At 40.2% G+C, this 16,917-nt stretch overlaps 1 protein-coding gene across 1 annotated transcript; it reads left to right on the top strand.

The window, feature by feature from the left end:
* On the top strand, positions 1–1,506 carry cdkn1ba (cyclin-dependent kinase inhibitor 1Ba). The gene is made up of 3 exons (XM_015957087.3): positions 1–613; positions 828–971; positions 1,274–1,506. Exons 1-3 carry the CDS (start codon positions 193–195, stop codon positions 1,279–1,281), a joined length of 573 nt encoding a protein of 190 aa, XP_015812573.1. The 5' UTR covers positions 1–192; the 3' UTR covers positions 1,282–1,506.
* The last annotated feature ends 15,411 nt before the right edge of the window (positions 1,507–16,917 follow it).

The following is a 16,917-nucleotide window of genomic DNA, read 5'->3' as shown; positions in this document are numbered from 1 at the left end:
CCCTCCGTCAACCCCCCCCCCTCCTCCGTCTTGTGTTTTTTTACGTTTTGTTCCGTTTTGTATCCCGTGCGTAATTTGGATGATACGCGCGGAGCATGCACGCGTCGTTCAGTCTGCATCTGAAGGGATCCTTCTCGGAGTTTTGATTTGAAAAGGAGTCTGGAACTTGAGTTGTGGTTTTAAATTTTTTTTATGTGCAACAAAATGTCAGATGTTCGCCTTTCCAACGCGAGCCCGACCGTGGAGCGGGTGGACGCGCGGCAGCCCGAGAACGTTCGCTCAGTGTGCAGGGCGCTGTTCGGTACACCTGACCGGGAGGAGACTCGGAGGTACGCGGCCACCCTGCAGCAGGAAAGCAGGCTGGATTTTATGGAGAGATATAACTACGATCCAGTGGCGGACAGACCGCTCTCTCCGGGAAATTACGAGTGGGAGGAGGACGGCGAAGCACCGGAGTTTTACCGCAGGCCGCCTCACGGGAGCCAGCGGCCCCGGGCGGAGGCTGACTCACCCAGTGAAAACCACCGAGGCAGCGGCGAGGAGGACGACGGGAGGAGGACGGAATCTGCACAAGGGAGTAACGGTTCACGGAAACGGAGATCAGACACAGCAGGTGAGGAAATGCTCCTTTACCCTTTTTAGTCCTGCACTTTACCGACTATTCTCGATTAATCGGTGCTTTTTCTTTCAAGTACATGTATAGTTTTTGTTCTGTTCGCTTCATCAGTTCTGGCAACAACCAGAATACTTAGTCAAGTTCCGTTTTCAGATTATCAAAGTAAAAGCTTCAAACTCTTTTTTTGTTTGTTTGTTTTTATGACGATCAGCTTCTTGCTCCGAAGAATGTTCGACGAAAAGGTCGAATTCCGATAGAGGGGAGGATGATGATGACGAGGGCTGCGAAGGAAGTCAATCTGTATCGGTCAGCAGGCCTGGGGACAAAGAGGCAGTCCCCTTAAAGCCGGTGCCAGGTTCGGAACCATCTGGGATTTTTCCTTTAGAACTGCACTAATAACCTGTAAACGCCTGTCTTCCTGCACCTCTCACATGATGTATTTTTAAAGCTCCCACAAGTCTTCCGATATGACTGTGCACCCTTGGTGTGTGCGTGCGTGCGTGCGTGCGTGCGTGTGTGTGTGTGTGTGTGTGTGTGTGTGTGTGTGAGAGAGAGAGAGAGAGAGAGAGAGAGAGAGAGAGAGAGAGAAATATCAAGCATAGTGAGTGCTGTTGAATTGCACCATTCACTAGCCCGTTCCCTCTTTACATCCCGCAGAGCACTGAGACCTGTTGCTGGTGGAGGACTGTAGGCTTTCTCATCATCTGACAACAAAGCAGCTTTATCCTAAAGATGAAGAGGAGGAGCTGCACTAAAGCACTGAAGATGTACACTATTCAATTTTGGCACTCATTTTAATTATATTGCCTCAAAAACAGCAGACAATGTAGCAGTGTGCAAAAAGAATTTTTGCTCTTTTTTTTTGTTTGTTTAAAATATATCAACTACCTACGTTTGAAATGTAGCAAACAAGAGAGCATATTTTGCTTTCTATACTTTTTGTTTATTCTGTGTTTTTGTGAATTTGACTCGGGGAGTTGCAGTGCAATTTCCACTAGAGAAATATTTGGTAAAAGTGATCGTATCGTTATTCAGGTAAATAATGTACTTTTTTAAAAATGCAGATTTCTAAAAGTCAGGGTTACATGTATACAAAAGTATCTTCATTTTTTTTCCATATTTCTCCCCAGTGTCATATGTCATATACATTAAGTTTTTGAGAGCCTGAAAGCCAAACTGTAAGTTGAGCTGCCAGGATAGATAAAGTTTACAGACAAATCATGCCTTAATATATCCCCATTCTTTTCACTAAACCTGTGGGTAAACGAGGGCTGGGAGGGGGTTAGAAGCTGCTGAGCCATATTCATCTAAATCGAAAACAGTATTTACAAACCAATCCTCTAAGATTTTATTTTAAACATGAAAGTTTATATTTCAGCGAGGTTTCCATCAGAGAAAGCATGCTTTTATAAAATAAATAAACCACTGGGCTTTTTTATGCAAACATGTGAATCAAAGATTTTTGGGTGGTGTAGAATTCATGTAGAACATGCAATTGCACTATTGTTTATTTCTCCTTTTAGTGTGGTAAAAAAACACACTGATCACTTTTGTAAATCATTGAAGTGTATTTTTTTTGATAAACACTGAAGTTTATACTAATTTATTTATGTTGTGCTTCTTTGTGGTTGCATGTACAGCTTTCCAAAGCAACATTATGTGCTTTTTTCTCCAAACATATATATATATATATATATATATATATATTCGTTTTTAAGACAAATAAAGTTGCAAAACTGAGCCTTATAATTGACTGTGTTTTGTGTTTTGTATATCATGTTTGAATGCTCGTTTTTAGTTCCACAATTAAAATGAAAACAACCACAAATCAGATCCTAATGCAGCCAAATGAGAGTTTCGTGGCACAAGTCCAACTTGGATTAGCTTTACTGGGATTAAAGTGAGATTGCCATGTGAGGTTAAAGTTATTCTGTGCTTGGTTTTGAGTTGACGCTGCAGAATTTTGGGGGAATTGTGCACATTTGGTGAGCAGCAGCAGAGTGCAGGCGGCCCGAGCTGCTGAGTCCCGTCAGTCCAGTGCTGCTGCTTCTGAAGTTGAAAACAACAAGGGTATGTCCTCAGGAAAAGGGAAAAAAAGAAGAGGGAAAAAGTTTCACTTATTGGCATTCCCAGTCTCCAATCACAGCAGAGTGAAGAAAAACAGACCACTCAGGAGGCAGCCAGTCAGAAAGCTGTGGGAGGGAGTCCAGGACAGTACAGGCTGTTCTTTTCATAAGACACACACACACACCCAATTAGTTTCATTGGCTGACTCTTTTCTGTTGATGCTAGTGTGTAGGAGTCAAGTACAGGAGTGAGAAAAAGAGCTACCTTATATCTCACCAACTCTGAGCTCATGCCTTTTAACTTTTGTGACCAAATGTAGCACCAAAAGCTAAAACCACCTTAGAATGAGTTAGTAACCCGGCTTTAACAGAACAAAGGCCAAATTAGGAGAGATTGTAAATGTGATCTATCATTTTAGGTGTTTTACAACTTTAGCATGAGTTTATTTTTAAAACTTGACTTTCATTTGAGTAGAGATAGTGTTTAATTAGTTTGTGATAAAGTTATTAGGCATTGAAGTAGAGTGTAACAGATCAGATATGCTCCAGCAAAAACACTCATGGTTATTTTCTGATGTGATATTTTTTATATTGAGGCGATGTGGAAGGATGTGCTGTCAACTGTTGTGGCCAAGCTGTGGTTGTGTGGAATTCTGCATAGCTTTGATTGCACCAACTGGCTGCAGCAGTGAGTGCTGACAAAAGGCCTGAATGGTGAGGCTTGAAGGGGTCACCACCGGGGCTTCTGCCCGACACTCTAAAAAGGACATGTTTTGCAAATCTGATTTTGCATTCTTTTGTGCAGCCATACTGGTCTCTACTGCCTCTATAAACACTCGTCCATTCATTTTCTGTCAGTGTTTGGCATTATGAATTGTGTGATTCTACGAGCAGTATGAAAAAGTTTCTTATAGTGATGTCACAAAATGGAAAATTATCATTGAACAATTCCTTACCCTTGTCAATGTTAAGTTGGTCTACTTGGAGCCTCTTCTGGATATTTGAGCTTCTCAGCTATTTACAGCCAATCGGTGGCTAGGTGGGCGTGGCCAGCAACAACTGTTTCCCCCCTTTGGATGTATATTTTAGTCATCTAGCTGGAGGTGACCATGCCCACCCATCCACCACTCGTTATTGTTAGCTGAAAAGCTCCAATATCTGGGAGGGGCTCAGAGTAGAGCTGCTGCTCCTTCAGCAGCAGTTGCCCTCCTCCAGGTGAGAGGTGTTTCAAAAGTCCGTGTTTGGGATGTCACAGACAACCTTTTGAGATGGCTTATTTTAGGCACATCATTTCTAAACCTAACACCAACAGAAAACATGGATGGATTTGTTTTACGTTTGGAGTATTAATGAGGCATTAGACCCACAAGGCAGCACAAAAAGATGCAAAAGGTGAGTTTTGCATAATAAGTCCTCTTTAAAGGTGTGGAACACTGAAAAAACCTTTTTTTAAATTTCTGATTATAATCTGTCACTTTGAGTGCTTTATGCAGACTGAACATGAAAATAGTCTCCTGCATTAGCTTCTGATAGAAAATAGACGCTGAATGTCAGGCTGCTGCTGAGGAGAGGTCGGATGTGGCATGCGTTATGACGCAAATGCGGCGAGACTATCGTTGGGTGTGGGTAACACGCAATTAATAGGAATATTGGTACGAAGCTCGAAAGGAAACAAGATCGTACTGGTGTTCCAGAGCGAGAACGACTGACTAACTGGGCAATGTCAAACTTGAAGAATAGAGCGGGTTAGCTTGGGTATTGAGTTCCTGAAGTCTTATTTGGAAAAGATGATGGCTTAGGAAACGGAGTCCAGGGTGGTGGTCATAAGTGGAAGTGGATGTCGGTCTTGGATGGTAATCTGGTTGAGAAAGTTTGCCATCTGTCATTTTTGACCAAAAAGAACCTGGCAGTGGCGGCTGGCCAGTAGAGGGCGATAGGGCGCCGCCCTCCCAGTTTTTCTGTTTTTAATTTTTATTTAAAAAAATAAATAAATAAAATTAACAATAATCACATATTCTAAGTTAATTGTGTGTTTTGTAACAAAAGTAAATCATATATATATATCTATATTGGTCTCTGCCGATCTCTGCCGGTCTCTGTCGAGCGGTGGAGGCTGTGTGCTGTTTTTCAATCGCCCAAACAGGATGGGACCAGCCGTCCAATTGCTGACAAGAATATCAAAGGGTAGGAATGGGAATGTATCCAATCAGTGTCGACGTTGTTTCAGAACGTTTCAGAAGCATGATTGGCGATGGAGCTACCGCCAAAGGTTTCGTTGGTGTTCGGTAGAACTCGGCAGAGTCGTTTTTTGGTCGTGACGCAGATGTAACATGGACGCCGCCGGTGACTACAACCAGCATGGATACCGGATCTCAGCAGCCACTGAATTCAGTTCGGTCTCTTCTCCAGTATCCGTTAGAGAGGAGAACTATGGTGGAAAAACTTAATGTCAAAGAGCTTGGACCAGATCAGCCCGACGTAAACATAAGCCAGCAGGAGGAGGAGAGAGGTAAACTGTACACACGAGGCTTCTCCCGAAATTGGTACACCAGGAAGGCTTGGCTAGCTGGATGCAATCACGCTAATGCGTTATTTTGCTTTCCGTGTTTGTTATTCAAAACGGCTGGGGCAGATAAGGCATGGATGAGTCAGGAGTTACAGACATGAAACATTTTTCTGAGAAGGTGAAGAAACACGAGTCATCCCGGGCACACATGGACAACAACACGGTGAAGCTAGCCATGCTAGGCAGCAGAGCTAACGTTGCCATGCAGGGAACAACAGCAGTTGGGTGCAGAGGTAAGCTGTACATTACATTTCTGTGAACAAGACAATCAGAATCAGAAATCCTTGGTTGTCCCACAAACCGGGACATTTGTTTAATAACATGTTTAATGTGCAATAACTGTAAAAACTAATTTCAACACAAATACTTATTATACATATTTAATCACGTAAATGTGTAATTCATGTAAATTTGTACATTCATCAATCTGATTCCATTTTATTTGTTACACTTCTGCTGCAGCAAACACATTTCCCAGCTTTTGGGACAATTAAACATTTCTGATTCTCAATTAGATGTTTTTACCTCAAATGTAAAAACATCTGATTGAGAATCAGAAATGTTTTATTGTCCCAAAAACTGGGAAATATGACATTTGTAAGAGGATACTGATGACATTATTTCCTATCAAAGTGTTTCCTATGTACTTATCTGTTGTTTTTTATTTATCATATGACAGGTTTTTCACACCATCCTGAGCCATGCAAAAGAAGATTCTTGTCACCACACCCATGACCACAGCCGAATCAGAAAGGTGCTTTTCTACTTTAAAGAGGATTAAGACTTTCCTTGAGGAACACCATGACACAGGATGGGCTGAATGCTCCTGCCATGCTCTCCATGGAAAAAAAAGCTTGTCACAAACATTCCTGACTTCAATAAAAAGCTCATCGAGAGCTTTGCCACTCAGAAGGACAGAAGGGCAAAATTTCTGTACAAATGAGGTATCACACACACACACACATGCATCCACTTGATCTTTGTATAAAGTTGACCTTGGCACAACACTCCAGAAATATTTAACAGTGTAAATTTCTGGAATTTTGTCTAAGTAGTGTTTACTACCATTACTGTAACAGTGACCTGCTCATAATTTTTGGTGTTCACTCAAATGTTGAAATTAAACAAAATGTTTTTGTTACTTGCCTCTTGCATTGCCTATTTACCATTTATGGTCGTGTTATTTTATGTGCAATTTAATGCAGTATTTTTCAACCTTGGTCTGCAAGGCAGCGTGCCAATAGTCAGACACACCTGGATTAATCAGTTTGTCCAATGATGTAAGACAGGAAATAAAAGAGCTGTGCTTAATTCAGGAAATAGTGAAGTTGTGCACAAAGCTCAGAAAGCACAAGTTTGTTTAAAAATAAAAAATAGCACAGCCCCACCAAAAATATTTTTCACCAGCCGCCACTGGAACCTGGTGGCACCAGGTGAGGCGGAGAGCCCTACTTTTATCCTCATCCATGGTACAAGTGTGCGGGGGACAGGGAGACAAAGGAGACGGCCCCCAGCCGTGAGCTTGATCTCCAGATCATAGGGACAGTGAGGAGGGGGAGTGATGGTAGGTTGTTTGGCTAAGACCCTGGCGAGTTTGTGGTAGTGCAGTGGAATTCGTGTGAGGTCTAGGGAATTGGGGTCATGTAAATGGCCTGTATTTGATATAGTGCCATCTAGCGTTCTGGAACCCCCCAAGATGCTTTACAACACAATCAGTCATTCACCCATTCACACCGTGGTGGTGATGAGTGACAATGTAGCCACAGCTGCCTTGTGATAGAAGAAGAAGAAGAAGAAAGTATCATTTCTATAGCGCCTCAAGATAAAAATCACGAAGTGCTGACACTGACAGAGGCGAGTCTGCAGACACTGGTGCCACCGGTCCCTCCGACCTCCACCAGCAGGCAAGGAGGATTAAGTGTCTTGCCCAAGGACACAACAACAGCGACAGCCTGAGCGGGGCTCGAACCTGCAACTTTCCGATCACAGGGTTGAGTTTGGTGGTATGTGGGTATGGCAATGAGGCCCCCAGGTCAGCAAGCAGAAGCAGACTACCTTGGTGTCAGGGCTGAAAACCCAACTGGTTGAGCACGAACAACTACAAGGCTACCTAGATGTGAACACTTGAAAAGCTACCCAGTCCGGTCCGTGCTGGCCCAGATGTGAAGCAGCCATAAGAGTCCAAATCCCGTCGTCTGAAGCTACTTTCTCCTCCTGCTGAATTTTTCGAGCTGATCCAGGTGCTTCCTTCTAGAAAGATATGGCTGAAACACCTCCCTTGGGATATTCTAGGCGCTTTCTAACCACATGGCTGAATCATCCAAGTTGGCTTGATCTTCACAGATTGGAGCCCTCTTCATTCACCACCCTAAAAAGGAAGCCCAGTTCAGTTGCTTCTATTGGGATCTAGCTGGGTTCTTTTAGTCTTTGGTCAAAGGATAGAAGATTGAGATTAACCTTTTCTTTAATTAAGCACAAAATACTCCGCTAGCTGCTACAGGAAGTAAGAAAAGTGGCATTTTAAACCCCCATAAGCCATTGCTTCAAAGTGGGATTAATGAATTGCTGACTTACCATTTAGACAGATAATTATTATACAATTAGTTGTTGCTAACACTTAATATCTCAAATTAATATGTAGAATGGTTCATCTTTCATAAAAGAGCATAAACCATTTCTCTACACCACTAAAAGTTTCTCAGGCAACAAGTTCATGTCAGAGTTCATTAAAAAGGTGAGCTGTGGAAATTCAAAAGGAGGTGGTAATTTAGTTAGAATGAAAACAGCAGCAGGGGCTTCTGGTGCTTACTTGGACGTTTTGACTGGAAATCAGTTTGAACAGGAGCTGTTTTGGATCTAGACTCTGTTGGCTTAGTGGTTTTACACTTGAGCGCTTCTTGTTCAGCTGCAAGTCGAAGGTTTGAGTAGGTAAAGTTTTCCACAGGGAATAAATTCCTGACAAAGTTGTAATTTCCATCACTTGGAATTTTTGTGAACATGTTACCTTTATAAGCTGTTTGGTGCAAATAAAAAGTGTCTTGAACATTCTTATGAAACTGATTAGAACTCTGGTATATTTGGTGATTTGGGAAAAACAAGCCTTCTGCTTCTTAGACCATCAGAGCAAAAATAATTAAAAGTTTTCTGAGTTGACGGTTATGCTGCAGCTCGATAAAAACAGATGCTTTTAAACAGCAAGACTTATTCTCCCCAGGATTCCCCTCTCGTAAAATTTAAATCGTGCGTTAAATCTGCGTAGTATGAGATCATAACCTGGCAAACTCTGCTGGGGGTTGTTTTTGTTTGGTTTTGGTGCTTTTATTTTCAGCAGATGTCTTGTTTTAATCAGAAATACAATTTCTACATCTGTGGCATGTTTTGGATTTAGTAGATATTTTAAAAACATAGTTTTTTTTGTACAAGAACATTATTGCAGTTCTTTCCCTCTTTTGGTCTGCTTCCTGATCATGTGCTTGGCAGTGTAGAAGACTGGAGAGTTTACATGGAAAGGTCTCACAAGAGAATGGGAGGAAAGGAGCAGAAAGAGGCAGAGGAGGATAGAGCTGAAGTGAGGGAATAGTAAATGGGTCCTTTGGAAGTGTTTTGCTGCAGCAGAGCCAAATCACATCCGGCACAGGATGTAAACAAACCAATCTGCCAAAGTGAAGTCTTTACACATTTTGGTTTGCGCTCTGGGCTGTGTGACTAGTTCAGCCTGGTCGGGTGACCTCAGATGCTGGCCTTCTTGCTGCTGCAGAACTGGAGTGTTTAGTTTGACTTGCAGCAGGGGTCACCTAGACTATGCAGGCCTGCTGAGCCCTCTACCACTGCACATAAATATTCCACAAAGAGAAGGAGAAAAACAAAACTTTCAGAAGCTTTGTGTCAAATAAAGCAGCAGTTTTGTCTGTGCAGATGGAACAAATTTTTGTTGCAAACAAAACACATTCCCTTAAGTTGCACATATAAAATCCTGGGGATATTGCTTTTGTGTCCTGCAATTAAATAGCCTGGCCTGCCAGACTCGTCCTCTGTTTAATTCTGCACAGAGACTCTGGTAACTCCCATGCAAATGCAAACATTATTAAGTATTAGCTAGCGATGGCTAGCATTTTTAATTTTTATCTTTTATCCATTATATTGTTGTGCACTGCGTGCATTTTATCATGTCTTCTGATCCCAACAACAAAAGGGGGGTTTCCAAGATGGAGGTCCATAAAAGGCATATATGTAAAAATGTAATGCTTTTAGAAAAAGGAACCGGTTCTCAAGTCATTTCTGCTGCCGAAGGTAGTGTCAGTGTTGCTAGTTTAAGCCCTGAGCAGTGTTGGAAAAGTTCGTTTAAAAAACAAACTAGTTCAAAATATGTTTGGCGGCATTTGCGGGTTCCACTTTTTATAAACTCTATGGTTAACAGGAAGTTTTAGCTAGGCTTTAGTTCCGGAAAAGCTCCGTGGAGATCTGGAGCTAGAACAGCGAAAGAACGCATTCATAAACCCGTTCACGCATGCCAAGACGAACACACTCACTTTTACGTTCGTCAGGCAAAATACGAACAAGTTCAGTTCACGTTAACGAAACAAACAAACAAATTCACTAATGATCTTTCAATGAACGTGTTCGGGCACAACACTGGTCCTGAGTTTGTGCTTGCCTTACTCATTCACCCTTTTGAGTTTAGAGATAGGTGTCAAATATTTTTGGTTGTGGTTAGAGTCTGAATCAGGTTTCCTAGAGTTAAGTCCCTGTTAGCTCCAATAAATCAAAAATACCAAATTCTTACACACTAGTACATATAGACCCTTCTTTATTCTGTGGTCTAAATTCCCAAACTTTTCAGCTTCAGATTCACAAAATAGAAACTGTCAACTCATGCAACCCCACATATCACTGATTTGACGATACAAACATGCATTAAAAGATAAATAATTCAAGGTATAAAGAAAAAACTTCAGCTCATGTTCACTTATGTACATGTCATGTACATTTATGACAAATTAGTGGAGTTTTTGTAACAGCTATGCTAGTAATATAGTTTCAGAAATTGCTTTTCAATTTTATTTTGGTTTCTGGAAGTCATCTCAAGACCCCCATCTTACTCACACTGGGGTCCTGACCCCAACTTAAAAAAACACTGCTCTAGATAACAGGTTTTACAAAAACAAAAATGAAAGGTAGCCTTTTCTTTTTAGGGCATGTTCCACCTTTCCATCAAATTTTATGCTACAGGCCACAGGGCTTTTTTATGTGTTCTTATCAGACACACTGGGAAGAATCAGATGATTATATTATCATAATGAATTAGCTGTTTTAATGCTATGGATACCAACCGCATTTAACCTTGCTGCTATCTGGATGTTGACTCCTGCCTGAGTTCAGAAACTCCCTCAAGAAACTCATAACACCATAAGGGATTTGATTCCTCATATTTGACCCTGAAGGGGTTTATGATGATGATGATGATGATGATGATATGTGTGTGTGTGTGTGTGTGTGTGTGTTTGTATGTCAAAGAGCAGGAAAACAGCAACAATTGGCTTGCTGAAGTGATTTGTCCTTCAGCTAATAACCCAAGGCCTATATATGTCATAGCTAAAGCAGCTGTCAGTACTATTACCTGCATGTTCATGGCAACCAGAGCAACAGAAAGCCAAACACTGGAGATGCACCCTAAAACTAATGACGTGATAAGTTATTAGCTATGCATTTGACAGGTGTGCAGTACTTTGTCATGCTTCTGTCATCGTGTCACCTTGTGCAAACCACAATCTCGCATAACCAGCTAATCTCTGTCCATGAAAAGTGGTTCTGGTGATCTTGAAGCAGTTGACATAATAACATGACATTATTAGTAGTAAGGAAAATTAACCCAAGGATGGGCATGTGTTTACAGCAAGTACTGGCACTTACAGGTCACTGTAAGGTCAAAACAAGGCTCTGATTTGTGTCTCATGACTTGTTGAAGGAGTACGAGTATCTACATAAAGGCTGTTGTTAGACTGTTTTTGCAGACAGTGGCACAAATTGGGCCAAACATCCTAAAATAACTCAGGTTGGGACTTAGCATAACCTCGTGACATTGTTGTTCAATGATTTCTTTTATATGCTCTACTGGGTTTTATAAGCATTTAAATTTGGATATTGGCTTGTTTCTTGTCAAAGTAATAACACGATAGTGTTGAATGGCATTTGTGGTTGTTCATGTGAGGCTGTATTTATTTCATTTTATGCCTTTGTCAGAATCTAATTATTTTTATTGCATTCTCAGAAGTTAACAATATGGTTTTCATTATTAATCTACATAATTTGCAATGTGATGTACATGAATAATTAATAAAACCTACAATTCCAGGACAATACTAATACAGGAAGAGGGGGGAATGAGGCATGTGGGAGTTTCTTGAGATTTGACAGGTAAGCTTTTTTTTTTTTCAAACAGGAAGTGTGGAGTAAGACTCTGGTAGGGGGTGACTTGCTCTTGAAAGCTGTCACACTGAGGATTCTCAGATGTTGCAAGAATTAAAACTACAATGGTTACTAATGATTGATTCATAGACCAGTCCTTTGGACTAGTCACATCTTCTGGCCTTTATTAATACAAGCTCATTGCCAGGTTCCGAACAATTTTAGTTCAAACTAAGTTGTTGGACCAACAGTGGAACTGACATTGTACATTTAAAACAACAGTTTATCTACACATTTATATTTAAACAAATCCCATGCATGGAATGCTGACCTTTGACCCTGAATTGTTCCAAATAGCTAAACAAGTTTCATCGTAATTTCAGGTTAATGAATAGATGGATAAAATGTGATACACTATGGCTTTATCTTTATGTACTACATCCTAATCTAGGAGCTGTATACCATCTGAATTTACAACTTCAGCCGTTCATATGACACGTGTAATATACAGAACTGTAAAACTGTCCTTCATTACTCCACTTTTGCAGCCACTTGCATTAGTTGTAAACTTATTATTACTGGTGTGGTCTGTGAAGACATTGTTTGGGTCAAAGTCCAGTAGTAACAATCTGACAGAAGGTATGTATATCAGTCGTTGCAGAATCAGTCCTGCTTAAGGCTGTATATTCATTAGCCTCTGGTGCTCATGACCTGAAACTTAGACAATAGTACAGTTAAACAGTCTTGTCATGTGTGGCTTGACCTAACCATGCATAAAAAAACACTGACAGTGCTGCTAAAGGCCAGTCTTGTTCTTGTTAAAGCACATGTAGCTGGATTATCTGACAAAGCCTAGAATGTAGAAGCTCTGATTACAGCACACGCATTACAGCACATTGGGATTAAATTCTGTTATTAGGATTTTTAATTTGAATTTAGATTTAGGCAGTTTTGCCTTTGGCCCCTGTTTGTGTGATATGATGAAGGCATGAGAAGGACAGGTGTAGAGTGTCCACTGCAGGCATCCAGCAGTCACGGGTTGCATTGTGGCGCAGTGGTTAGCACTGTTGCCTCGCAGCACGAAGGTTGCAGGTTCGAAACTCGGCTGCTGCCTTTCTGCGTGGAGTTGCGTGTTCTCCCCATGCATGCGTGGGTTTCCTCCGGTTTCCCCCACAGATCACAACATGCCCTATAAGTTATAAATTGTAAGTCGCTTTGGATAAAAGTGTTTGCTAAATAAATGAACATTAACATATTTAACTCTAAACACAATGGCTGTGACCAAAGGTCCATGTAGGCCGGGTCCTTCATCGACCACTAAGACTGCCAGTGAGAAGCTGTGAACTTTGATGGTCTAGCCTTATATTTTGCTGTCCCTACCTCAATGAATTTCCTGTCGCCTCTCAGCTATGTCAAGTTCATCTGTATGCTGACAGTCACTCAATGTTCGGCAGGCGCAGTCCAACCACTTTTAGATTATTTAGCAGATGTTAAAACCTGGTGAGCAGAATTTCTTCTCAAACCTGAATGTTTAAATCATAACTACATTTGCGTTGACCTCTCCCTACTGACTCCTTCTGAGAAAACTCTGGTAAACAATCTGGAAGTAAAGATGGATGCCACCCTTACATTTAACAAATTGTATTTGTATTTATTTTTCCGTCATAACAATACACATAAAACACATGAAAAGGAAAATAATTATCTAATAAAGATCATAATAATAATTATCACAAGTACTTTATAAATTAAACAGTTTCTTTAGATATAATTTATGAACAAAAAGGTATAGGCTGAAGTTAAACTTATTTAAGCCTACCCATTAATTCATTACAAAAAATCATCTGTGTCATAAATATCAAAAGTAATAAAACATGTAAACAGTACAGTTATTACATGCATCATCCTAATTTCAACAAAATCAATTAAGAGGTATAAACATGAATAAAACTAAATCAATTGAAATCCATCAACAGGTATAAACGTGTGACGAAACAAATTTTGGTGTACTTGGTAATTACGTAAGGCAGCGTTATTTTTAAAACTCTTTTTGAATATTTTCTACGAGCATGAATTTTTTAATCTATCCCCGAGGCTATTCCATAAACTCACTCCTCTTTCTGAGATACATCTTTTTTTTTATTGGTTGTAATATTCTTTTTTTTTTATCCCAGTTCCGCTTAGACTATACCCTCCTTCCCTTTGTTCAAACATCCTTTGGAGATAAGGTGAAAGATGAGCCTGATATGCCTGATATACTACAGCCAATGTATGCAGGTCAATAATATCGTAAAATTTTAGAATTTTAAATGGATAAAGATAGGATTTGTTGATGCATAATAGTTAGCATAGGAAATTATTCTAACTACCTTTTTTTGAAGTAAATAGGATAAATATTTGCTCTGTAATTATTTCCCCATATTTCAACACCATAGCTCAGATATGGTAAAATAAATGAGTTATAGAGTATCTGAAGGGATTTAATATCTAAAACAAATGTCATTCTACTCATAAGTCCTATATATTTTTTATATTTTTAACTTTATGTCATCTATATGAGGCTTCCAACTCAGTTTTCCAGCTACGTATAGTAATTCCTAAAAATGTATGTGTGTACTTGTTCAATTTCAATACCATTCATTTTATAACAATTTCATTATTAATTTTCCTGTTTCCAAATATAATGTAGTTTGTTTTGGTCACATTCATAGAAAGTTTATTTCTGTCAAACCATCCTTTTAACACTGCCAGTTCTTTTTCAACTAAATCAGCAAGCTTGTTTAGGTTGTCACCAGAACAATAAAGGCTGGTGTCATCTGCATACAACAAACAATTTACTTTATCTAGAACCGCACACACATCATTAATATACATTATAAATAATTTAGGTCCCAAAATAGACCCTTGTGGGACTCCATGAGAAATGAACTCCTTTCTTAAATCAACATTATTGATATGCACATGCTGGTCTCTTTTACTAAGGTAGCTTGCCACCCAAGCATAAGCTGTGCCACGAATACCGTGTCTTTGTAGCTTTTGAAGAAGAAGTGTATGATCTATAACATCAAAGCCTTTCTTAGATCAATGAAGACACCCAAGGTATATTTATTTTCTTCCACTGCAGTTGTAATATCTTCAATTATGGCCATTACTGCCATCTGAGTGGATCTGTTTGATCGGAAACCAAACTGTTGTTCATTCAACAAGTACATTTTTTTTTACAAAATCATCAAGTCCAGTGGCAAACAATTTTTCTAAAATTTTAGAAAATTGTGAGAGAAGCGAAATAGGTCTATAATTTATGAATAAGTGTTTACTTCCATTTTTATAAATAGGAATTACTTTTGCTGTTTTCATTTTACTTGCAAATAAATAGGATTGTTTGGTCATGTTTTTTTTTCACCTACATCATTTATCAAACATCAAATCAGTCTTTTCTCTTGAACAGGTGGAAACAGAAATCCACTTGTTTATGTCCTCAAGACTAGATTACTGTAACTCCTTATTGACATGTGTTAGCCAAGCATCAATCCACAGATTACAGGTGAGCAGAACAGGGCAGGCTTTGGAGTCTTTTTCTGATATTCTGACATCTCACCTCTGATTGGCTAACAGCAACACAACTCTACCACTGACTCTTTTTACTTTGCAATGTTGATGTTTTATCTCCACAAATCACTCAAGCCTGAAGGAGTTCTCCCTTGTTGTGGAGTTGCCAGTGCTAGCGGTTAGCTTCTACTTGCCGAGCCGTGTTCTGTTCTCTCCTAAGCCTCTTTCATAAAGCAATGCCGCCAATTTGACTCAAAGCTGATGTGGTACCAGGGAGCCTTAGTTTGTTCATAAGTGTTCAGACTGTGGCGGTAATGGGGTTGCAACCATATGCTTTTCACAAATGATTACACAATGGCCACAGTGCTTAGGTTTTTTTTGACAAGCCGCTCCTAAAGGTGGCTCTCCTCCACAGTCCCCATGAACTGTCTGGTGATCTGATCTTCAGCTCTAACAGAGAGAAGCTCCCAGAGATCGGCATCACTCTGGCTTGCCGTCTGAGCTGATTCTGCTTACAAAAGCGAAGCTTACTGTCCGTGATTACTGTCATTTTCAACATAGTTGCCGGCCGGGGCCACGCCATGCTGCCACAGCGCTTTCATAAGACACACCGTGGCAGCAGATTTGTCGGCATGGCGTGTCTTATGAAAATGGCTCTGAATACTAGAGCCAGCCATCCCCGGTCGCAGTCCAAGGTTACTGTTCAGCCTGCATGTGACACTCAGAGTGACCGATAAGTAAAAGCTCAGGGAACTTGGTGTTTAAGCTAACACTTCCATATGAAGAAACCTCAGCATAAGGAGATATGAGTTTGCATGGGTGGAACAAGCAGCTTCACTTAAAGCTGCTTTCCGAAGTTTTCCCCTTTCAGAAATTATGTATGATTTTTCAGAAATCCGTAAAAGCGATTGTCTCATCATGTACTGTGGTAAAATGTAAGCAATACGTTTATTATTTATTTATTTTTTCGCTAAGCACGCCCCCTGCCTCGCAGAGCTCCATGCAATAGGAAACTGAGCACCGACCAGAACTAACCAATCAATAGCGTTAGACTACCACTCGCTTCAAATTTAAGGAATGCTTCGGCTGATGCAGAGTTGATGAACTTTTCATGGGCAAGTAAGTTTCTAAACTATAAATATATGAGAACACAACATGACATGAGAATAATACTTGTAAAACAACGTGTTTTAGCTCTGTATGTCGGCTACAGAAGCGCATTTATGAACAGAAACGTGAAGTTGCCATCTTAAACAAACAAAGCGACAGAGTTTTTGTGTGATATGCTTGTCAGCCACTAGATGGTGCCATCGAATAAGAGAGATACTCCGGAAAGAAACTTTAATACATGATGCACATTTAGGCAAAAATAATTGGTGAAAAAAAACTACAATGAGAATGTATCTGATAGCTAACTCCCTTAAACAGTGAATTCAGCTCCACCCTACTTGCACGATCACTTGTGCTAACACAACCCACATTTTGGTCTAGAAGCTGCCCAGTCAAGCCACATCCACAGTCAGCAGGCTAGATCAGCAAGAGTGAACACAACCTTGTCTCAGTTTACCCCCAAAAATGGTTTACAGATGTTAAAACCTCACATGTAATCTATATGTTAGCATTTAGCTGCTGCAAGAGCGGGAGTGCTAGCTTTCATCATTATTTTGCTAAGTCATAAACAAGTGTTTTGTTTTACTTGGAAGATCTTATTTGGA

Source organism: Nothobranchius furzeri, chromosome 1, assembly GCF_043380555.1.
Source record: "Nothobranchius furzeri strain GRZ-AD chromosome 1, NfurGRZ-RIMD1, whole genome shotgun sequence".
Taxonomy (NCBI): domain Eukaryota; kingdom Metazoa; phylum Chordata; class Actinopteri; order Cyprinodontiformes; family Nothobranchiidae; genus Nothobranchius; species Nothobranchius furzeri.
The sequence above is the reverse complement of the archived record's forward strand: the minus strand, read 5'-3'. Positions and strand labels throughout refer to the sequence as shown.